At 32.2% G+C, this 21,594-nt stretch overlaps 1 protein-coding gene across 6 annotated transcripts in view; it reads right to left on the reverse strand.

Annotated features, from left to right (window-relative positions):
* LOC145258165 (uncharacterized) overlaps window positions 1-21,594 on the reverse strand; it is a 122,176-nt gene that overhangs the window by 3,390 nt on the left and 97,192 nt on the right. For all 6 annotated transcript variants that reach the window (XM_080115976.1, XM_080115970.1, XM_080115972.1 and 3 more), the window contains 6 exons: window positions 16,669-16,772; window positions 16,165-16,298; window positions 10,807-10,993; window positions 6,887-7,087; window positions 5,703-5,858; window positions 3,100-3,216 (listed from right to left, as the gene is read on the reverse strand). In XM_080115976.1, coding sequence (XP_079972102.1) covers window positions 3,100-3,216; window positions 5,703-5,858; window positions 6,887-7,087; window positions 10,807-10,993; window positions 16,165-16,298; window positions 16,669-16,772 — 899 coding nt within the window. The remainder of the gene's footprint in view (window positions 1-3,099; window positions 3,217-5,702; window positions 5,859-6,886; window positions 7,088-10,806; window positions 10,994-16,164; window positions 16,299-16,668; window positions 16,773-21,594) is intronic.

Genomic DNA, 21,594 nt, shown 5'->3' on the forward strand with positions numbered 1-21,594 from the left:
AATTGATTACTACTTAGCTTTATCCACTGCGCCACATGTACATGGACGAAGATGTACACCAGTAGATTACTCAAAGGGTCCAGTTCAAAATTCCATATAGATACCTGAAGAAGGCTGGACATTACATTGTATCGAAACGTAACAATAACATCCAAGATGAGAATAATATACTGAATAAAACATTCCTTGCATCAAATGTTCAAGGTTTGTTCTTTGGTTTTTATAGTTGTAGTTTCAAAACTAATATTCCAGGGAGAATTGATATTCGTTTCAAAACCGTTTCTTTTAATCGTTAAAATGATTATAGTCAGCTAACAGACTTCCCCAACTTCCGGCATGGCTGCTACTGGAAGCGGTGACAGGGCAAATAAGTTCCTTCACTTTTATTCCTTTTCAGTATTTTTATTGTGAAGCGATTTATAGAAATAAAATAAGAGAAAAGGACATTATTGAAAAGTATACAATAGAAATTAACAACATTATGCAGATAGACATAACACAATTATTCTTTGTTTGCACTTTTAATAACAAAATTAAAAAGTAATTTTTTTTATTTTAAATATGTTTAGGAAATTATATAAATGTTTTTCTTTTTAAATTTAAAAAATAAGTTTGTATTTTTTTTTTAGTTTATATAATAAATATGTTTATGAAAATATAAAAATAAAATGATAGAAATAAAAATAACAAAATTTTAAACATAAAAACCTATCCAATGCATAATATTCGTAAAAGTGTTTAAAAAGATTTTAGAAAGTGTTTTCTATAATTCTTTAAAAAAAAAAAAGAAAAAGCGTTTTCCATAATTCTTTAAGACAAGAAAGCCAATTTCAATAATTCTTAATTAAAATAAGATTGAAAAAAGTTTTCAATGGTTATTAAATTAACAGAACAATTGGAAAAACGTAATCAAAAAAAGGGTACATGCACAGGGAAAATATGAAGGAACTGATTAGGACAACATTCACGTCTCAAGAAAGAAGTTTTTCTCACGTGAAGCCAAAATTATTTTCAGCCACCCTTCACAAGCATAGACCTAGGTATGTGGTTATGTCTGTAGCCAATAAGTTTAACTTTCCAAATCATATAGGGTTTACCTACTTCTAACTTAAATTTTTCAAGCTAAAAGCACCGTTTGTGTGAAAAATTAGCGAAAAATGGGCCTTAATTTGTGACAAAAACTTTTAAGGCTGTCAGAAAAAAGTAATATTTCAAATTTCACTTACCCAAGACACAAAATAAGACATTCAAGCAAGAAAATACCATATTTAGACTGAATTCAGAAAAAAAAAAAAAAAAAAAAAAAAACTAGACCAAAAACGCTTATTGGGGATTTTCATCTGTAACAATTTTTTTCAACATTTTTTAGCTTTAAAAGGCACACAGAGTCTCTAATGCATATATGAAGTGTGACATATTAGTCATTCTAGTACAACACACCATCCACTGATCAGAAAACATCAGTTTTATCAAAATCTGATGCAAACAGGAAAAGTCACAACTAATTTTGTAGAAAACATTGGCTTTTGAAGACAAATTTTTTTTTTTTTTTTTTTTTTTTTTTTTTGATAAATTAAATCACAAGCTCTAAATAAGTCTAAATAAAAAATCCATCAGAAAAATTTCTTACCGGTATTTATGACAATATGTATGAGCCAATTTATTTTTATTAGTATTGAAATTATTGAAATTCAGACGACACATTAATCTATCGTCCAGATTAAATTTTCTGAAAAAGTGAACTTTTCATGGTGTGTATGCTAGGAAAATGTTGGAAAACCCATGAATTATGTCCAAAACAATGTACCCAAATTACACAATCGTAGAATTGAAGTTCTGGGAAATTCCAACAGTATATACTGATTAGACATATTCTATATTTTTAATACGATAATGACATTAGATTGTCTTACTACATTGAGCACAAGAGTCGAATTGTTGTTCCCTTTATTTCATGCTGTTGTTGAAAAAAAAAAAAAAAAGCCATTTTGATGGTAATTCACATTTAAATATCGTATGCAGTTCAATAGGGTCAATTAAGTGGCATTTACAACACCACTTCTCAGAGAGATAAACTGATTGTGAAATGGGTTAGCGAAGACACCTACAACCAGAAACCTGTTTATCATATCCAGGAACTCTGTGAAAACTCAAGTGATGCTGCACTGGCTTCAAAATCGAAGCATATCATGCAAGAGTATAACATTGCCTTAAGGATGAAATTTTCATATACTGCTTGATTAACAGTTTTTCTTTGTAAAGGGACTTATTTTGTTTGCCATTTGTAGGATTGTACATGTTATTTCTGAATTTAATGATCAGTAAATCTTCCAGCCTCTTTAAAAAAAAAAAAAAAGTATCTTATTTTCAATTTCAGGTTCCTAGTAAAAAAACAGTACAAGGACTATGGTTTTATTATGTTCGGGAAACCGGTCAAAATACTAATTTTCAATTTAGCAATCTGACACACTTTCAAAATGCTAAAATATCTCTAAAACTAAGCCAGATTTTGTATTTTTGGTAGTTTTTTTTTTGATTCCCCATTAAATTTTGACCTAGAAAATGGTGTGACAAGCCATATAACCTTACTTTGAAAAATGACTTAAATTGGCTTCCACGAGAAAAACTTCTCCATGGAAACTTGAATAGTATCTTAGTCTTGTCACTGCTTCCGGTAGCAGCCACACTGGAAGTTCGGAAGTACGTAAGCTGACGTTAAAACTTTACATGTTAAAAAAAACTATTAAAATGTAGTTGTAAATAATAGTGTATAATAGAAATAAATACCCCCCCCCCGACTAACCAGACAAGCAGCAAAATCCCACCCCTTCGTGGAGAGATTCTTAGATGCCAAAAATTCAGGCTAGTCAGGATGATGTATGTCAAGGTGGTACAAGTGCTATGAATTCATGAGAGCACATTATATTAAAATACTTGTAAAACAGGCACAGAGATGACGCATTGTGGCAACGAGACAGAGGCTGGGCTGGGTCCTATTAGATTTGAGACTCTTTTTTTGGGGCCCTGTTTAAGAGTGAGATACCAGTGGTGGTAGGTGCACCAACCCAGATGTGGCAAAAAGGAGAAAGAGAGATTTACCTGGAGCAAATATATCAAAAGCATCAGGCATTTTGTTAAACACCTCTTGGAAATCCTGCTCTTCTAACAATTTCGACGCTTGATCCAATGGCAGTTCAAAAGATTTTTCGATACAATCTGGAAGGACAAAAAAAAAAAAAAAATTATGTATAAAAAAAGCTTATGGAAATTTTTTTGTCTTCTGAATTGTTACAACACAAGTTTTTGAGGAATTAGATCTGATTTGTGGTTTCTGAATCCAAAATAGCCCTCCATTTTTTTTTTTTACAGCATCAATTTTTTTAGCTACATGATCTCAGTTAGTGTTTAGAGCTTAGAAGAGAAGAATTATTCTGTAAAGTTTGGATAAGTAAGGACATTTAGAGCCTTCTTGTCTTGCTCCTGATGGACGTTTCTATATTATACAAACTAGCCTAGGTGCCCAGCGTTTGGAGGTATGTGTTGAGCAAAACAAAAAACTTGAACTTGTGCGGTGAAGACGAAAAAGAAAGTGAAAGAAAATCTGACTTCTTAGCCAATGTCTCTATGACACGACAAGAAGTTAAAAGCATTAAAATTAACCAAAGTCAATCCAACGGTGATAATGATTTTTGCTAAAGTATCGGCTAAAAAAAAAAAAAAAAAAATCAACCCCTCCTTGTATAAAATGGCTAAGTTTAGGGTGAAGGAATTAATGTTTTTGGCCAATTTTTCGATATTTATCGTCCGAGGGGTCGAGCTTCAGAACGATACTAATCTCGTGAAAATCCGTTGCCTCTGTAGAAAGTTTTTGCGAGACATACAAACATTTAAACAGAGATGTGAGATTTATATTACAGATGAAAAAAAATTTCAAGTGAAACAAATGGTACCTACACAATTGAAAAGGTCTCAAATAGTAACATATCCAAAAATTACTTAATTAAAATAAGGTAGAAACATAATTATTAATGGAGAAAGAAATTACTAAAAGAAAGCGAAATCACTTTATAACATTTACTAAAAAAGAGATAAGTTGATTGGAGATAATTGGTGTTCTGTTGCTTATGTCATGTGATGAACGTAATTGACGATGTCGAACAAAATTTATTTCCCATATAAACTTTATCGAAAATTTTTTCCTTAATTATTTTTCTACCTTATAGGTTTCCATAATTTTTGGATATGTTACCATTTGCGACATGACAATTACGTAGGTATCATCTGTTTTACTTCAATTTCAATATTTTCTTTGTATAATATAGAAGCGTCCCCTTATGATCTCATCAGAAGCAACTCAAAGTTAAGGGAGATGGCGCCAATGGTGGCAATAATAATTAAGAAAAGTGCATTGACAGGCCTCTACAAACAAATTTATCTTTAGTTGATCTTTGACAACTAAATATTTTCGTTTACTAGCCAAATAGAAAGTTACTAGTCAAACACACATGATTTTTGGAATATGACATCTTTGTTCCGTGATGAGTATGTACATCATAAAAAATATTTCTGCATTTTTTCTAAATTTTAAGTGTAATTCTAAATGTGCACCAAATTCTTATGTCAAGACTTGAAGACATAAACATTTGAATTTTTTAAGATGATCTTTTTTTAAAACAGCCTTTGTTAAAAAAAAAAAAAAAAATAGAGTATATTGTTTTATTAAACCTTTTGTTTAAATAATTTGACTTTGCTCGTTTTATTAAAAAAGAAAAAAAAGTAAAGATTGAAAAGATATTTTTCACTCAGTAAAAAAACACAATTGCCAAAAGATAAGCATTTTATTATTTCTAGTCATCATTTGGGGGGGGGGATCACTTGCAAATGTGACGGTTTCACTTGCAACATAAAGCCCCAATTGAACAAAAATTCCTTTTATGTTTTGTTAGTCTTCATTTGCGAACCATTGTTATGAACTTTTGTATGAACCAAAGACCCAAAAATTTGGGGAAGAATGAACACATTACATAGAGAGACTTACTGGCCTGATGGCTAAGAGCAAAGTGTGGTATCTGTTCTGATACTACACTTCATCTATTTTATCCTCGATCAGTGAAGAAATCATTCCAGACCAAGATAATTTTTATTTTGGGTACTTGTATAGTTTAATCAAGACATTAAAAAATGAAAATATCAAAAAAAAGGTTATATTGTACGTATCCATTATGGAATAAAGTTTTCCGTAAAAAAAAAAATTTCACTTAATTTCATCAAGTAGTTGGGTTTTTTTTACAGCGAAAAAAACAATTTGTTATGATACCAAGCAAAAGGTTTGATTTTTAAGAAAAGCTAGTATTAAAGATGGGGAGGGAGTGTCGGCACTTTAAACTGAGTTATCTCCCCATGGCATGTTCAAAAAATTGAAAGATAGCTACCATCAACGCGCTGTCATAAAAACGTATTTCCCACTGTAAAAAAAAAAAAAAAAAAACTATTCGATCAAATTAAGTGAAATTTTTTTTCAAAGATCTTCAGTCCAAAATGGATACGTACAATATAATCTTTTTTCAATATTTTCATTTTTTTAATGTCTTGATTAAACTGTACAAGTACCTTATTTTGTCCCAATTCAGAGTACCACATGTTAGAAATAGAACTTGTTTCTAATGCCGTCCTCGTGAGGAGGCAAGTAAATAGGAAATTACCGGGTGAGAAGCCATCATCCAGTTCGGCTCCTAAGTCTTGAAAGTTTTTGCCAAGTTTACTAAAATCAATGTGGTTAAGTTCCGTGCTTGTTCCAACACCTGAACTACTCGATACAGGGGCAAGATCCATAGGTAATTGAAACTGGATAGAAGTTCCTGAAAAGAAAAAAGAAATATATTAGCTTTAAACGAGAAAAGACAAGAAGGGGTTCATTCTGGAAATATGTACATTCAACATGCGGCACAATTTGAGTTGTTGATGATGATGATGATGATGAAGAAAGGAAGGAAATTAACTATTTTCTTTAAATAAAAATTCTGGGGAGTTCAAATTAATGCATTATTACGTACTGGTGTACCATGTCAAAATTAAAAAAAATTACAAAAAAAAATATTGAGTAGAAAATGTGTTAGAACTATTTTTGATTTTTTGTTATTGTAGCAAAATTCAAAAATTGAAATATTGAATTTCAAGTGAAACCAATGTTATCTACTTAATTGTCATGTCACAGTAATGAACATATCCCAAAATTAAGGAACACAATAAGGTAGATAATTATTAATTGTAAATAGTCAACAAAAACAATTAGTGAAAATTAAGTAAAAAACGGAGATTTCTAATTGTAACAAAAAGGGGGGTACATATTTTCTGAAAACTGAAAATCTTTGGCCAATTTAGCAAAACTTAATTTTCCCAAATTATCTTCGAAAACTGTTTTTATTATAATTTATTATCTACCTTATTGTTTTTCATAATTTTTGGATATGCTCATAATTTCGACATGAAGATTAGATACAATTGCTTTCACTTGAAATTCAATATTTCCATTTTTTTAATTCTGCTACAATAGCTAAACACAACATTTTTTTTTTTTTTTTTTTTTTTTTTTTTTACAAAAAACAAATAATCGGTGATTCATCACCATTTTAGACTGCAGTTACCGTCCCCAAATCTAAGGAACTCTTCAACATTATCAAATATGATAAAATTATAATTCGATAAATTTTTTTACCATCTTTGTACTCAACCATTTACTGGAATTTGGGGGATTTTTTACTAATTTCATCATAACAAGTAAGTACATAATAGAGTTTTTAACCTAAAATGTATTTATTTGAAATCCCATTATAATAAAGTAACAAAAAAAAGAAAAATTGCTGTAAACTGTTCTGAAAATACTCACGCTTTGAGGATGGAACCAAATTGGGTAGCATGTTGACCGATTTATCAGATGTCGTTAGAAAAGAGTCTTGGAGTAGGCTTGTGTTCTCAAGAACATCTGAGGTATTTGTAACAACAGCACTAGTTGCAGCCACAGTCACAGCAGCAGCACCACGGCTGACTGTGTTGGCAGCAGGGTTGGAGAGAGCAACAGTGCCAGCAGCTATAAGGGATACACAAGTCAGAGAGAAAAAAGAAAACGAAAGAATTAACAATCTGGTAGAATTCAACTCCCTTTCATAGCCATCCCTATAACAGGCCAAGAGATCTAACATTTGGAATCTCTTACAGCAAAGGCAAGTTTCACTTGCAATCAGCAGAGATCATTTTAGATGCTATCATTTCAATGTCATTGCTCAGAGAAAATTTCATTTGGAAAAGATTCCAACCATAGCCATAGCGATTTAAACAGTAATTAAAAAAAAAAATTCACATTGAAATAAAAATCACTCCAAATGTATTTGCTTTTTCATTTATAGGAATTTGTCAATAATTATCAAATTTATCAATTAACTCATTGTAGTCCTTAGTCCGCATACAAAAGACATAAATACATCAAACTAATGGGGTTTGTCTAGAATTCCATCAATATAAAAAAAAGAAAACATGTATGATATACATACCAGTGACAGAAAGAAAATTTTATGTTCCAAAAAGTGGTACTTGAACGGTTTAATCAAGACATTAAAAAATGAAAGTACCGAAAAAAGTTTTAATTGTACCATGGCCTACTATAATGTATAGTAGGCCATGATTGTACATATCCGTTATGGAATGAAGTTCTCAGAGAAAAAAATTTCACTTAATTTCATCAAGTAGTTTGTTTTTTTTTATCGAAAAAACAATTTGGGTTCTTGCCTGCAATTGGGCCTATAAAAAAAATTTTTTTTTCAAGAAAAATCTTTAAAAAAGATATATTCCAAAAATCATGTAAATCTATAAGTATTTTTTTTTAATTTAAAAAAAAAAAAAAAAAAAAATCAAATATTACGACACATTTTATCGAAGAAAAACTTGACGCCATGTTTATTTTGAATGATATGCTACTAACGATCCCTTTTGGGAATCACGAGACTGTATGATCAACAAGGGCAGACAATCGACTTTATGCACCCACTTTATGGACACCTGTTTGGGTATGGAGGGGGAGGCAACATACAATGAACACAATTTTATGTGAAACGAGCATCTCCACGTTGACCCCCCCCCCCAACAAAAAGTCCGTGTTTACATTTTTGTGTGGTGGGGCGAAACATGTAAAAAAAGATGGCAAAACCCCCTTTTTTCTTAAACAGGTGGCCATAAAGTGGGTGGTCATTATACGTTAAATTATTACAGAAAAGTAATCCCCCACTTTTTTAAAAGTAACATTTCTTTATATGTTGGAAACTACTTGTTTGCTGGAATGGGTGAAAAGTCAATTGTCTACCCTTGTTGATAATACATTCCCGTGATTCTCAAGAGGTGTCGCTAGCAGCGTATCATTCAAAATAAACATGGCATCAAGTTTTTCTCTGATAAATGTGTCATAATATTTGATTTTCTTAAATAAAAAAAAAAAAAAACTACTTGATCGATTTATGTGATTTTTGGAACATGACATCTTCGTGCGGTGACAAATACATACATCAAAGATTTTTAAAGATTTTTCTTGAAAAAAAATTTTTTTATAGGCCCAATTGTAGACAAGCACCATAATTTGTTATGATACCAAGCAAAAGGTTAAATTTTTTAGGAAGAAAAGCTAGTATTAAAGATGGGGAGGGAGTGTCGGCATTTTAAATTGAGTTATCTCCCCCATGGCGTGTTCAAAAAAATTCAAAGATTGCTACCTTCAACGTGCTGTCATAAAAACGTGTTTTTCTGCTAAAATAAAAAAAACAAAACTACTCAATGAAATTAAGTGAGTTTTTTTTGGGGAGATCTTCAGTCTAAAACGGATATGTACAGTATAACCTTTTCCGATATTTTCATTTTTAATGTCTTTATTAAACTGTACAAGTGCCCTAAAATCAGGGAAATTGATCAAGTAGGTTTATTTTTATAAAAAAAAAAAAAAAAAGTCATTTCAAAGCAAATTTATTTTCTAATGACCTCATGTTAAGAATGGCTTTCTAAAATCTCACAGGTTTTAATGATTTACAGTTATTTCCCTTTATTTTTTAAAATGATGCCGCTATAGCGTCGCTTTCTTTGGCCAAAAAATTTGATTTTCTTATTTAAATCTACTTGATCAATTAACGTGATTTTTGGAATATATTTCCTTTTCATTACAGGTACGTACATCATACAGATTTTTCTTCGTTTTTATTTTTAATATAAGTGAAATCCTGGACAAGAACCCAAACTAAAATGCCAAGAGAATTTTCCTCCTGTTTTTAACTGCTACAACAATTATCTAACAAAAATTCATACTGCCTTCAGTAGCCCTCCAAATTACATAATCATCTGGCCTGTTATAGTAAATGTCATGTTTCATTGTCAAAGAAAATAAATAAGCTTTGTAACATTTTTTTGGTTTTCTTCAAATTTTCAAAGTAATCTTATATAATAATGTTTTCAAAGATGTGACCAAACTCCTATTTAAAACTCATGCAAGCACGCATTGATTTTAAATTTACAAAATAAAAAAAATTAAAAAAATAAAAATCAATAAAAGCAGACTTATTCTTTTCTCTCTCCATAAGGGGCTGACCCCTCATAGATAATACCATCAGCAAAATGAAGAGGGGAAAAAAGTATTTTTTTGAAAAAAGGTGTCTTAAACCGAAAATGTCAGTAAAAAATAATTTTTTCATAACATTTTTTGGTTTTCTAAATTTTACAAATTAACCTTACAAAATGATTTTTTCAATGATGTGACAAATATTTTTTCTATTTTTAGCATCGCTTTTCCAATGTTCAAGTGTCAGACATTCTCTGATATTTCGCAAGCTAACTCTCCAGCAGGTCACTTGTCTCTAAATTCAATTCTATAAGGTCTTGTCTAATCGTTTTCAAGTTTTCCTTGTCCATCCAACCACCTTACGATCCAAAGAATGTGATTCTGCAACATAATTATACCAGTATGCATTATCATACTTAAGATAAGTTCTATGTTTGGCAACTGTAATGCTTTCAGTAAATCCTCCGACTTAATGTATTGTATTTGGCCAGATTTCACATTGCAGATCCATCTAATTAAGGATCTATCTAGTTGGTAAATATGTAGAAAGATAGTGCTATTGCTAGGCAGTTTATATCAAACACTGAAAGTCTTTAACAAAACTTTCATGATTTTTTTTTTTTTTTTTTTTTTTTTTTTTCACAAAGGTTGGCCAATTTTTTTTTCAATGGAAAATATATTTCCATTTATGAATTCAATAAAAAATGAAAACCATCTTTTTGTTGTTATAAAGAAAATACAATAATTATTGAACAATTTATATGAAAATGTAAGAAAATTAAAATTCCAATCAAGATAAAAAAAAAATACTCATTTTATAGTAAGTTTTGAGAATATATTTATTTTTGGAAAGAAATAAAAAAACTTTAATAATTTTTATATAATAATCATTTTTTTTTGTTGAAATCAAGTAATATTTTCTTTTTTATAATAAAGCAAAGATAACAAATGTTTTCTTAAATGACATTGGCTGCTGTGATTTGATTGGTTCAGCGTTTTGACACCTTTCCATGTTTTACAAAAATTAGTTGGAAAATTCTGACGATAAGTCTTCTGTATAAGTACCATCAAGTTGATGCAGTCGTTTGAGAGAGGAATACGTAAGAGACAGTGCCAATGTTACCAGAAGTAAAAGCTTGTAAAAAATTTAAAATTCTGCCTTCACATTTGTGGTTACACCCCTCCACCCCAAAGGAATGCTGATTAACGTGACTCACCTGGCTCCGGATTCTTGAGCGTCTCAGCAGGAGGAACATGTTCCTGTGGACGGACATTACGGCGTTGACTTTTCTTCTTCTTCTTCTTTTTACCTTTCTTAGGTGGCCTCGTTAGAGCAGCTGGCTTAGGTTTCTTCCTCGGTCGTTTTTGCTTAGAATCTATATTTTGTATGTTTTGGTAGTTGTCCTGCAATAAGAAATTTACAATAATTCCATCATTGTTAGAGTTAGAAAGTGACCAATGATTGACAAGAAAGTTGGTTTTACATCATATAAACCTTTTATAGTCTGTCTAGGTTTAGATGTAGGTTAAAACTAAGCAAAAAAAAAAAGATATAAAATTAGGACTATATAACAGAATATGTTACGGAAGAACATACGTGGCACAAAAGCAAGAGAATTCCTATCTCTGAATTTGAAGTCTACGCAATAAAATGTGAATTTTAAGTCCTCTGCCATCTTTAGGTAGAATACAAGAGCAAAATACAGCTAATCATGCTGTACCTGGTGTGAATTATTGTAAATAGTCAATTGAATTTCAGAGTAATTAACGAATTGAGGATCAATGAATGTTCCGCATTTCTAATATTTTTATTGTCATCGAAATCAGTGAAATCGACCATTTTTCCATCAAATCGGTTGATTGCCTGCTCTGGTTGGGGACACACTGCAGTGCACCGTGAAGATGTTTCACATGCCTCCCTGCAGTGAATTGGTCTACATTGCACTATAAAGAACATACTGCTGATTTTATAAGATTATTTTTATATAATCGACCGATACATTATCAAGAGAAAACATCGGCGAATATGATCAAGAACAAAAATATTAGTAATTATCATTCAAAATTACTTTTTACAAATATGGGATATGGAAATGGAAAAATAGAAGAAAATTTTTTTTGCCAATATCAGAGTATTAAATAGAAAAAAAATACAAAAAACAGGCATAATATCAACAGAATGTAGGCAGATAATTCACATATATATATATATATAGACAAATTCATACAAGTATTTAAAAAAAGATAATGTATATATATTAGAGCTCTTTAAATAACTAATTTGTGGGAGAGCTCTTTCTGCCTACAGAGCAAGGGTTTACTCATCATAACATGCAAGGCCTCCATGATATTCAGTAAGTCTTTAGCCTTGTGTACAATATGAAAGCAACTGTCCAAATAGGCATCTCCACACAATTCATTGTCGAGCAAACGCTGCCCGATTGTCAACTCGTAGATCCGTGAGTGCCTGGATGTACTAAGTACAGATTTAATCATATCAGAGAAACCTTTACTGATGGAACCAATAAAGGGAAGCTTTAAATAAACCAGACACTTAGATGGCCCAAAGAAAATGTCAGTATTTGATTGCATAAGTTTTTTATGAATAAACTTGGAAATAATACCCTCGGGAAAACCATTCTTAATGGTTATCTTTTTTAGTTCAGCTTCTAAACTGCATACAAATAGGTGCCGATATGCTGTATCATAGCACACTAACCACCCCTACTTTTCCAGAGAATATTTTTCTGGAACTCACGGAATACGCCCGGACGTTTACTTAGGACCATCCGGGCACTCACTGATCCAAGAGTTGGTGATTGGGTAGCTTCTGCTTGACAATAAATTGAATAGAGATGCCTATTCAGATAGTTGCTTTTATATTGTACACAGGGCTCGCTATAGACATTTACTGAATATTTTGGAGGCCTTGTGTGTTATGAGGTGTAAAAATTAAATTAGCAACTTGGGAGTTGTAAATCCATTTAAACATTAATTCAATGGATTTTGTCATCTGACACCCTAGGTTGGTAGAATCCATGCTGACTTATTCTCCTACTTCACTCCATGGTCTAAGTGTTTTTTTACCCATAAATGCAGGAGTAGACATCTTCCCACCGGAGTGAAACACACTTGGAGCCATGGGTGGTTTTGCTGTCAGAATAATAATTAGAGGACATATAATATTTAATTTATTTAGACACCCAAGAACAATGCATGAATTATATGACATGAGCAGCATAAGTGATTAATAACAGATGCGGGTTAAACACAACCAATTCCTTTAGATAAAAAACATAATTTATATACTTAATTTGTTAAATAAGCCATTGTAGCACGTTCTGGACCTATCTGATTAAATTAATTATTAAATCATAGTCGCCTTCTAGTAATAATGAACTGAAAACACAAACGGCCTGAATTACCTCCCTTTAACCGTTATAAGAAATAAAATCAACCCAGTTTCAACAGAATTAACTAGCAGTACTCAACAACATAATTGGATTATCCCCCTTCAAAATTATCCTAAGCAACGATATAAAAACATTTTTCAAGTAGAATAACAATGAATTTTCAGACAGTAAATAGATTAGAACATTTTACCCAAAATGTTGTACAAGCTTTTATATATATTTAATACACCCATTTTATTTTATTCTCATATTCAATCAAATTCTAAACCTAAAATGGTCTCCTATCCATGTACCAATAGAACGATAATCTATAAACATTACTTGCCACTAATACAAAACTAAAACTAACCGTAACGTTTTTACAAGGTTGTTACGGCCATAATATAAATATAGAAACAAAATTTTAAAAAATTCTGGGTTTGTATTACTGTACACATAGATTCGAAAAAGTTATCAAAAAAACAAATATATAACAAATAAATGTTATCAAAGGCAAGATAAGTTACTTTTCTACCTAACTGGATATATTTTTTGTGTTTTTATTCAATGTAACATATTTATTCAGCTCGAAAAACATACAGGGTTTACCGATGTATTCGAAAATTCAAGATGGCGTCTCACACCCTCTTTAACACCGTAAGTTTGGGAAAAGGTGTTATAAATAATAAACTATACAAAATACTATTAAAAACCCGCCGAATATATGTCAACCTATGTCACAGTTACATATATTGAGTGAGTTTTTAACAGTATTTTATCCGGTTTTTTATTTATAACACCTTTTCCCAAACTTACCGTGTTAAAGAGAGAATCAGACGCCATCTTGAATTTTCGAATACATCGGTAAACACTGTATGGTTTTCGAGCTGAATAAACAGGTTACATTGAATAAAAACACAAAAAATGTATCCAGTTTGGTAGAAAAGTAACTTATCTTGCCTTTGATAACATTTATTTTTTATATATTTGTTTTTTGACAACTTTTTCAAATCTATGTGTACAGTAATACAAACCCAAAATTCTTTTTACAAAAAATCAATCATTGGGAAATAAAGGAATTTTAGGAACCCAACAAATGGGATATATATTAAAAAAAAATGTTTAAATGGCTTAGGGCTCTCTGTAGAAACTTCCCATAACTCTGTTCTTAAATAAGGATATGAAAATTAGGCGATACATTAATATTTAAATGGGCTTTTCCGTAACCACAACCAAGGTAAATGTTTCTCACATGTTTTCTCCGTTAAGGATTCCCTCCTTTTTCTTTCTATTCAAAAAATGCTCTATTGTCAAAAGTGTGTTTATTCATAAAGTCTGAAGAAATGCTGGTTTTTGAAAATTTTCAAACGATATAATGCTTGAAATTGTTGAACTGGACATTGAAACAATTGTAACGTAAAATGAAATACACATTTTGTTGCCATCAACACCTTGTGTTGAAGTCTTGATTTGGCACACACAGTATATTAATGCTCAATTATGAAATGTGATAATTTTGTAGCTTAATCCTTAAGTCAACCATTTTTGGCTTAAAACCTATTGGTATTTGAAAATTTACTGAATTACACAAACTCAGTGTATTATATATATATATATACAGCACAATTACATTGACTCATTGGTTCTCAGCAGATCACTTAAGTTAAGCAACAATGAGCCTGTGACCATTTGAGAAGGTTAGGCACTGTATGTATCATGCCAAGATGTAGAAATTTCCAGAATGATGTCTGGAGGCGCATTTAATTCACCAGGAGAGATGCACGTTAAGACATGCATCTAGAAGGAAAACTGATGCAAAACCAGAGGTCTACTGTCTGCTTTGTCTTGTGACAGCCATTGCGCTAACAAAGATTAGTAGTTGTACCAAAAAGTGTGGTTGGTTCTGCACAAAGCCTTTATGACTATAAACAAATAATCTGTGTGGATTTCCAAACAACTTAGTTGTTGTGGCGGAACCTCATGCGTCAAAATCGACAGGAGGGTCCATCTATATATATAAAAGCGAAAATGTATGTATGTATGTATGTATGTATGTACGCTTTTCCTCGATGTCCACAAAAGGCTTCTTTTAGAGAAGCGCTTGCTCGGTTCACAACTTCTTAAAACTTTTTATATCATCTATAAATTGTAATATCTCAGAGTTACCCACGGAGCTCGCCTGTCTATTTAATTTTATTGACTTTCAAACGTTAATTATTCCACATTTCCCGCATCGGCACGCGTTATTCGATTTTCGGTATAAAAAAAAGCGAAACCACCCTACAGACCAACAGTTACTATCTAGCTCCCATTTCCCACCTCTCGGGAGCTGGTCCCCCCCTTTCCCTCCCCCCTCCCTCTCTCTCCACATTAAAAAACGGCCTTGTGCCTAATTTGCTCAGTGGGGAAGCAAATAAATACAACAGGCCCAAAGCCAGTTGTCTCAAGAGAGCTAAGTAACGTTTGTTCAATGTCGACTTCGTCATATCAGACTGTAGCTTTCATTTCGCTCCTCCTAATAAACAGGGAGCGGATTTTCAAAAACAAACAAACTGATTTATTCACCTTATTCAAAACTGTCCCGCACAAAATCGTAACTGCTGAACACCTACCGCCGTCACGTCAATCAAAAGCGCGCACCTGTTTTTTTTTTTTTAAACACTTTACTATTTTCCAACTGCGCGTCGTGAAGGCTTCATTTTTTTTTCACATTTTCGGGGTTTTTTCACATACCCCGAAAAACACCCGGGCAACGCCGGGTACCCCTCACTAGTCATATGGAAAATAAAACTTCAACAATTATGGATGCTTTAAGTATAACGGGCCCTTAATGTGGTATTGTACCTGACTCAAGAGCAGTCACTAAAGTATAGGACAGAGAATATCCATTTCTTCCCCACTTTATTTATGGCCTCATGTCTAACTTGTTTAAAATAAACATATTTTTTGAAAAAATAAATAAATAAAATAAATAATTCAAAATTTAGTATATGCTCTGTCGTTGGAGGAGGAGAAATTATTCTGGACTAGAGGAATTTTATCTTTTGTTCCATCCAGGGTGTGGCTTTCTTTTTTTGGGGGGGGAGGGGCTGAATATTCTTACATAAGATAACAACCTTGTGTAAGGGACAAATGAAGGGTCATATATACAAACATAAAATAAGAAAACATAAATATACTAACAGCTTTAGCTGCGTGCTCTTGGCAGAGAGGCGAATCATGTTTAATATCAAAAACTGGAACACAGCATTGCGTATTGTCTGCAAATTTGGCCGTACAATATTCAAATAGCTGTTGATCAACATTATACATGATATCTGAGAAGAGTTAAAGAATTTACATAAAAAAATGGAAATGTCATATAAAAAATATCAAATATGAAAAACATAAAAAAAGCAAATATTCTTGCATGTTGGTTAGTGTCACATTTTAGTTGAAATAGCATTTTCACTGTGTTGTGATATTGAAGGGCTAGAAGAAATAACAGAGTAATTAATAAGAAATTGTATTAATAGTAAGTACTGGAGTAATGGGTTGATTGAGGTAACTTCCTCATTTCTATTCATAGAGTCACAAAACACTCCACACATTGATGGAATAAGATATTTTTTTATGTGTTTTTTAAGGTTAAATAATGTATGTATCAATTAAGAAATTCCATTATTGATGGAAGTGGGCAAAGGATACGTTTGATACAGTGGTTAGTGCAAGGGAGAGCCTTCTTGTTGCATTTACGGTCATCCTCGTTTCTGTAACAGCAGAACCTCTTCCTTACACTTGGCATTTTATGCCTGAAAATTTAAAAAAAAAAAAAAAAAGGTAAACAAAAAGCAATAAATACATTTTCAAACAATTAAGTCTTGCGGACCAACAGAAGCACAGAAATGTCAGGGTAAATTAACACATACATATATAGTGAAACGTATTCTATGCAATTAAGGCATTTTGCAAATGACGGGATAAATTTGTAGCTAATAATTCCTAATGTCCGCACAATCTGAAAAAGAAGTTATTCTAATATATTGTGATATTATGGGTGTCCTCGCCACCCCCCAAAAAAAAAAAAAAAAATGTTAAGAAAAACCATAATACTGTGAAGAAATAGTTTATTAGCAGAACAAAAGTATAGAAAGTAAAGTTAGTAAAAGATTTTTTGAATTCTTGAGACATTAAAACGTCACACAATCAATAGTCAGTTTTGTTTTTTCCCCACTTATCGGTCACTCTGAGATAAAATATGAGACTTTTAGGATTTCCAATCCCAGAGTCAATAAATTTAGGAGTTTGTGACAGTCTACAGTTGAGGACAGTAGATGACAGCCTTGCGGCTCAGAGCTCCCTGAGAGAGATTGGAGTTAAAGTGAGGTAAGTAGATTTGGCCGAGAAGATAATCACTGACGATTGAAGCGACCAGACAGTTAGAAATGGTTTCTTTTTCTATGCTACATAATGTTATCACACACACAAAGACTTCAACTAAATTATATCAACAAATCATCTTGTGTTGTTTTATCGTAGTGCACCCACAAAGCTGATCATCGGGTTACAATATGATCAGATATAATCTATAGATCTATAAAAGTGAGAATGTGTGTGTGTGCGCGCTTGTGTCTGAGAGGACACTTCTCAACCTATGTACTCAAAACTTTGATCTACAGATTTGAAATTTAGTATATTCAGACTTGGAAAACACTTACTCCATTTTCATTGGGGGGGGAGGGGGCTCCTAAGAGGTCAAACTGGTATGTGAAAGTCATCGGATTTTTATCCGTTTGCTAATTGTTTCATAAACGCATATGCATGAATGGTTCACATTAGAGATTACTTATGTTGTTGGTTTGAAAACAGCCTTTAAAGATCGGGTCATGCTGGTCTAATAATTATTGTATTTGACTTTTTTTTTTTTTTTTTTATTACATTTTCACCCCAAACAAGGCACATTGCCACTTTAATGTAGGGGGCTACTATCAGGGGAAACATCTACTGGGGTACTATGTAGGGATTAGGGCAGCGAGATGTTGGTTCACGTTGCACTTGAACTTATGCATGTCAGTACAGTTGGGGAAGCAGTGACCTGGAATGGAATTCCAAAGTCTAGCAGTTCTGGGGAAGAAACTACTGGAGTAGAAAGATCTTTTACATCTAGGGATCTCTACAGTGTGGGGGTGGGATTTTGTAGCTTGTCGGGTCTGTCGAGGGTGTTCACGTCGTGGGGGCACAAGTGCTTGCAGTTCTTCAGAGCATTCACCATTATAATACTTGTAGAACAGGCAGAGGGATGCAACGTTTCGACGATGGGACAGAGGCTGAAGTTTTGATGCCAGTTTAGGGCCTATCAGATTTGCTTACTGTCTTTAGGTTTTGGTTTCGATTTCAGTTCAAGTATTTTTTTTCTTTTTCTTTTTTACTTATAAGAAATGAACGTTTAAAAAAAAAATACAATACTTGCATGCACATGTCTCAGTTTCTGTATTAATTAAAATATAATATTTATGCATATTTTATGACCAGGCAACACTAGGCAGCCTGCTAGTCTATTATAAAATTCCCATTTCCCAGGCCGATTTGTATTTATTTGATAGTCTTCTTAGAAATAAAGATAAAGAAATAAAGATAAAGAAATAAAGATAAAGAAAAAGAGACAAACCTCCAAGAAGATGGCATGATAACATTTAGAAAAGAGCTAATACGATGATTATGCAGAAAATGTTTGATGATGATATTGTATACATCAACTAGTTGGTCAGTCGTGTACAAATCCCAAGAGCAGGAGGAGCCTCCTATCATGCCTGAAAACAACACACTGCTCAATGAGTGAAATTGGAGATGCGTCACTGTATAACTATTGCCACGAATAACAGGGACATGCCCAGGGTGATGAAAACAAGGTTTTTGGCCACGGTTATGGTCTTTGGTGTGGTTTCAAGTGAGGGCCATATCATGCGACCTCGAAGTCGGCTTGAAAGTCAACACTAAAGTGTACTTGTGAGTGTGGTGATCCTCTGGTGCAATCAAGTGGTCACTAACAGGCCCTGGATGTGGCAGCAGGACTTGACGCCGGCCCACAATCCAGAAACCCAGGCTTGGCTTCAAAAGGAGTGCTACAACTTTGTACCCTTCTCTCACTGAACCTCCTCCTCCCCTGATCTGAACCTATAGGACTACTTCGTTTGGTCATATGTCAAGAACATCACCAACATGACCTCTTACATCACCAAAGCCAGCCAGTGCTTGTAGAAAAGGCATGCCACCAGTTCTAGACCCGGATCGAGATAGTGATTGAGGCTGAATGCAGCTACATTGAATAGATGCCAGCTCTACTACATAATCAAGTGACTTGAATTGATTTTTTTCAATAAAAGTTTTAAAATAAAGCTGTAGTGTTGTTTTTTTTGTTGTTTTTTTTTTTTAGGGTGACAATTTTATCGTTCCACCCTCTACAGTTGTGACAATGGCTAAAATCTAAGGATGTCTAAGCTATAAAATATAAATATAAAAAAAAAAATACATAGAAATATGTAGTTTTTAAAATGTCAAGAGACTTGATATAACAATCCTCCAATAATGTTCATTTTGTATTGAGTCAAAATGAAATGCATTCTCTTCATCCAGGAACGAGAGAGAAAGAGAAATTTTTTTTTCCTTCTCATTTTGATAATCAACGAGCATTATCAGATTTTAATCATTTTTTGCTTTTTAGTTTCATTTTTAAAAAATTTATTTCATTTATAGCACTTAGTAGATCTATTCAATTTTTTCAAACTGTATCTCCTCCGAGACGGAAGATCACAGAGCGGTGCAAGGCAGGTCAAATGATTGCATATTTTGTGCACTATATTTTTATTGGGTCATTAGCTGATAAAAATAGCTGCTAGCTAAGGGGTAAAAGTTGCAAGAAATTGGAACTTAGCAAATGTAAGTAGACTTAAACTGCTCTGCTACATATGTGCAAATATATACACATTTGTATGTTAATGTTAGTATATTTTTTAGCTATCTCATATTCAACTGACGATGGCTCGGAAAGTAACATCTTAGGCAAGAACGCTATAAATTTTGGTTTCGGTTACAGCTGATGGCACGCAAATCATTTAAAAAAAAAAAAAAAAAAAAAACTTTTGAAATCCCTAATATATTAGGTACCATATAATATAAATAATCGATAGAGAATTGACTATAATATATACAAAATTTGCATGAATTAAAATATTACATTTAAGCATATTTTACGACTGTAAAACTGCTAGTATTCTATATTTCTTTAGCTTTTGTCATAATTGTATACACATATTTATGTTATTTGTATGTACATATCATACGTTTTCTTAAACTTTAATCCTATTGTCTCTTGCTTAGCACGCAGAGTTCATAATCTGTTACCGAAACCGTAAGTATGGAAGATGAAACTAATGTAAAGTGTCTGTCGAAATAAATTTTTAAAAATATGTTTTTTACACAAGTAATTGAGCACTCTGGTTATTACTCTTTTAACACTATATTGCACTCTCAGATATAATATATATATCTATAATATAAAGCTGAACGTCTGTGTGTGTGTCTGGTCACGAATAGGTTCCTATATGGTTGAGTATTATAGAAAACTGATCACATATAATGATAGATGTATCAAGATACAAGAAGTGGTATGTTTGATCTGCCATAATGATGATTCATTAAAATTGTGGGGTCTGCGTACGTGCCTGGTCCACAAAGTATGGAAATAAAAAATTTTAAAATTAAAAAAAAAAAAAAGTTTATAAGTGTTTTTGATATAGATGTACATAAGAATCATTTGATAAGTTTGTTTTAATTTAAATAGGGATGGTATAATAAAATTGTGGGGTCTGTGTTCACGCCTGGCCTCCATAGAATGGAAATAGGCACAGACTTTAATAAAGACTTTTCATATCTATCTGCGTAAGTATACTTTGATAATTATGTTTCAGTTTGAAGAAATATGGTATAATAAAATTATGGAGTGTTCGTTCAGTCAAATAACGTAATGTACTTGCAATAACCCTTATTCCTGAGTGGCTTCTGGGCCTTGATAAGTGGTGATCACTGTAAAAAAAAAAATATATATATATATATATTACTTTTCTTTGTGATATTCATCATTCCAATTCTCCAATATGGTTATGATTGGAAAAAATGAGTTATCCATCGATTCAATGTGGAATCCAAATGATCATGATGCTGTTATTTAATTGTTAACTTGGTCTCTACCCACCTTCACTGACCTTGCTGATGAAAAAAACTATAAACTTGATATTGTTTCTGAAACAATAGTACACAATTTTAAGTTGTTGTTTTGAATTCTTGGAACATATGTAAATGATCTTGTATTATTTTCTTAATTTTGTTTACCTCATATATATATATATATATATATATATATATATATATACTAGCAGTTCAGCCCGGCTTTGCTCAGGCCCTATGTACTGTTCATAACTTTATGTGCATATATATATAAGTTTGACTCATGTCCAGGTAACCTACATCTAAAATTTCATGTGTTTAGATCCAAAATTTGCGGAGGAGTTTGGTAACGTCTACAAAGGTCAACTCTTTTAACTTTGACCTCTTCACAAACAAATTTTCGCTCAAAAA

The sequence above is a fragment of the Euprymna scolopes genome, chromosome 33 (assembly GCF_053919585.1).
Source record: "Euprymna scolopes isolate OS-2025 chromosome 33, ASM5391958v1, whole genome shotgun sequence".
Taxonomy (NCBI): Eukaryota; Metazoa; Mollusca; class Cephalopoda; order Sepiida; family Sepiolidae; genus Euprymna; species Euprymna scolopes.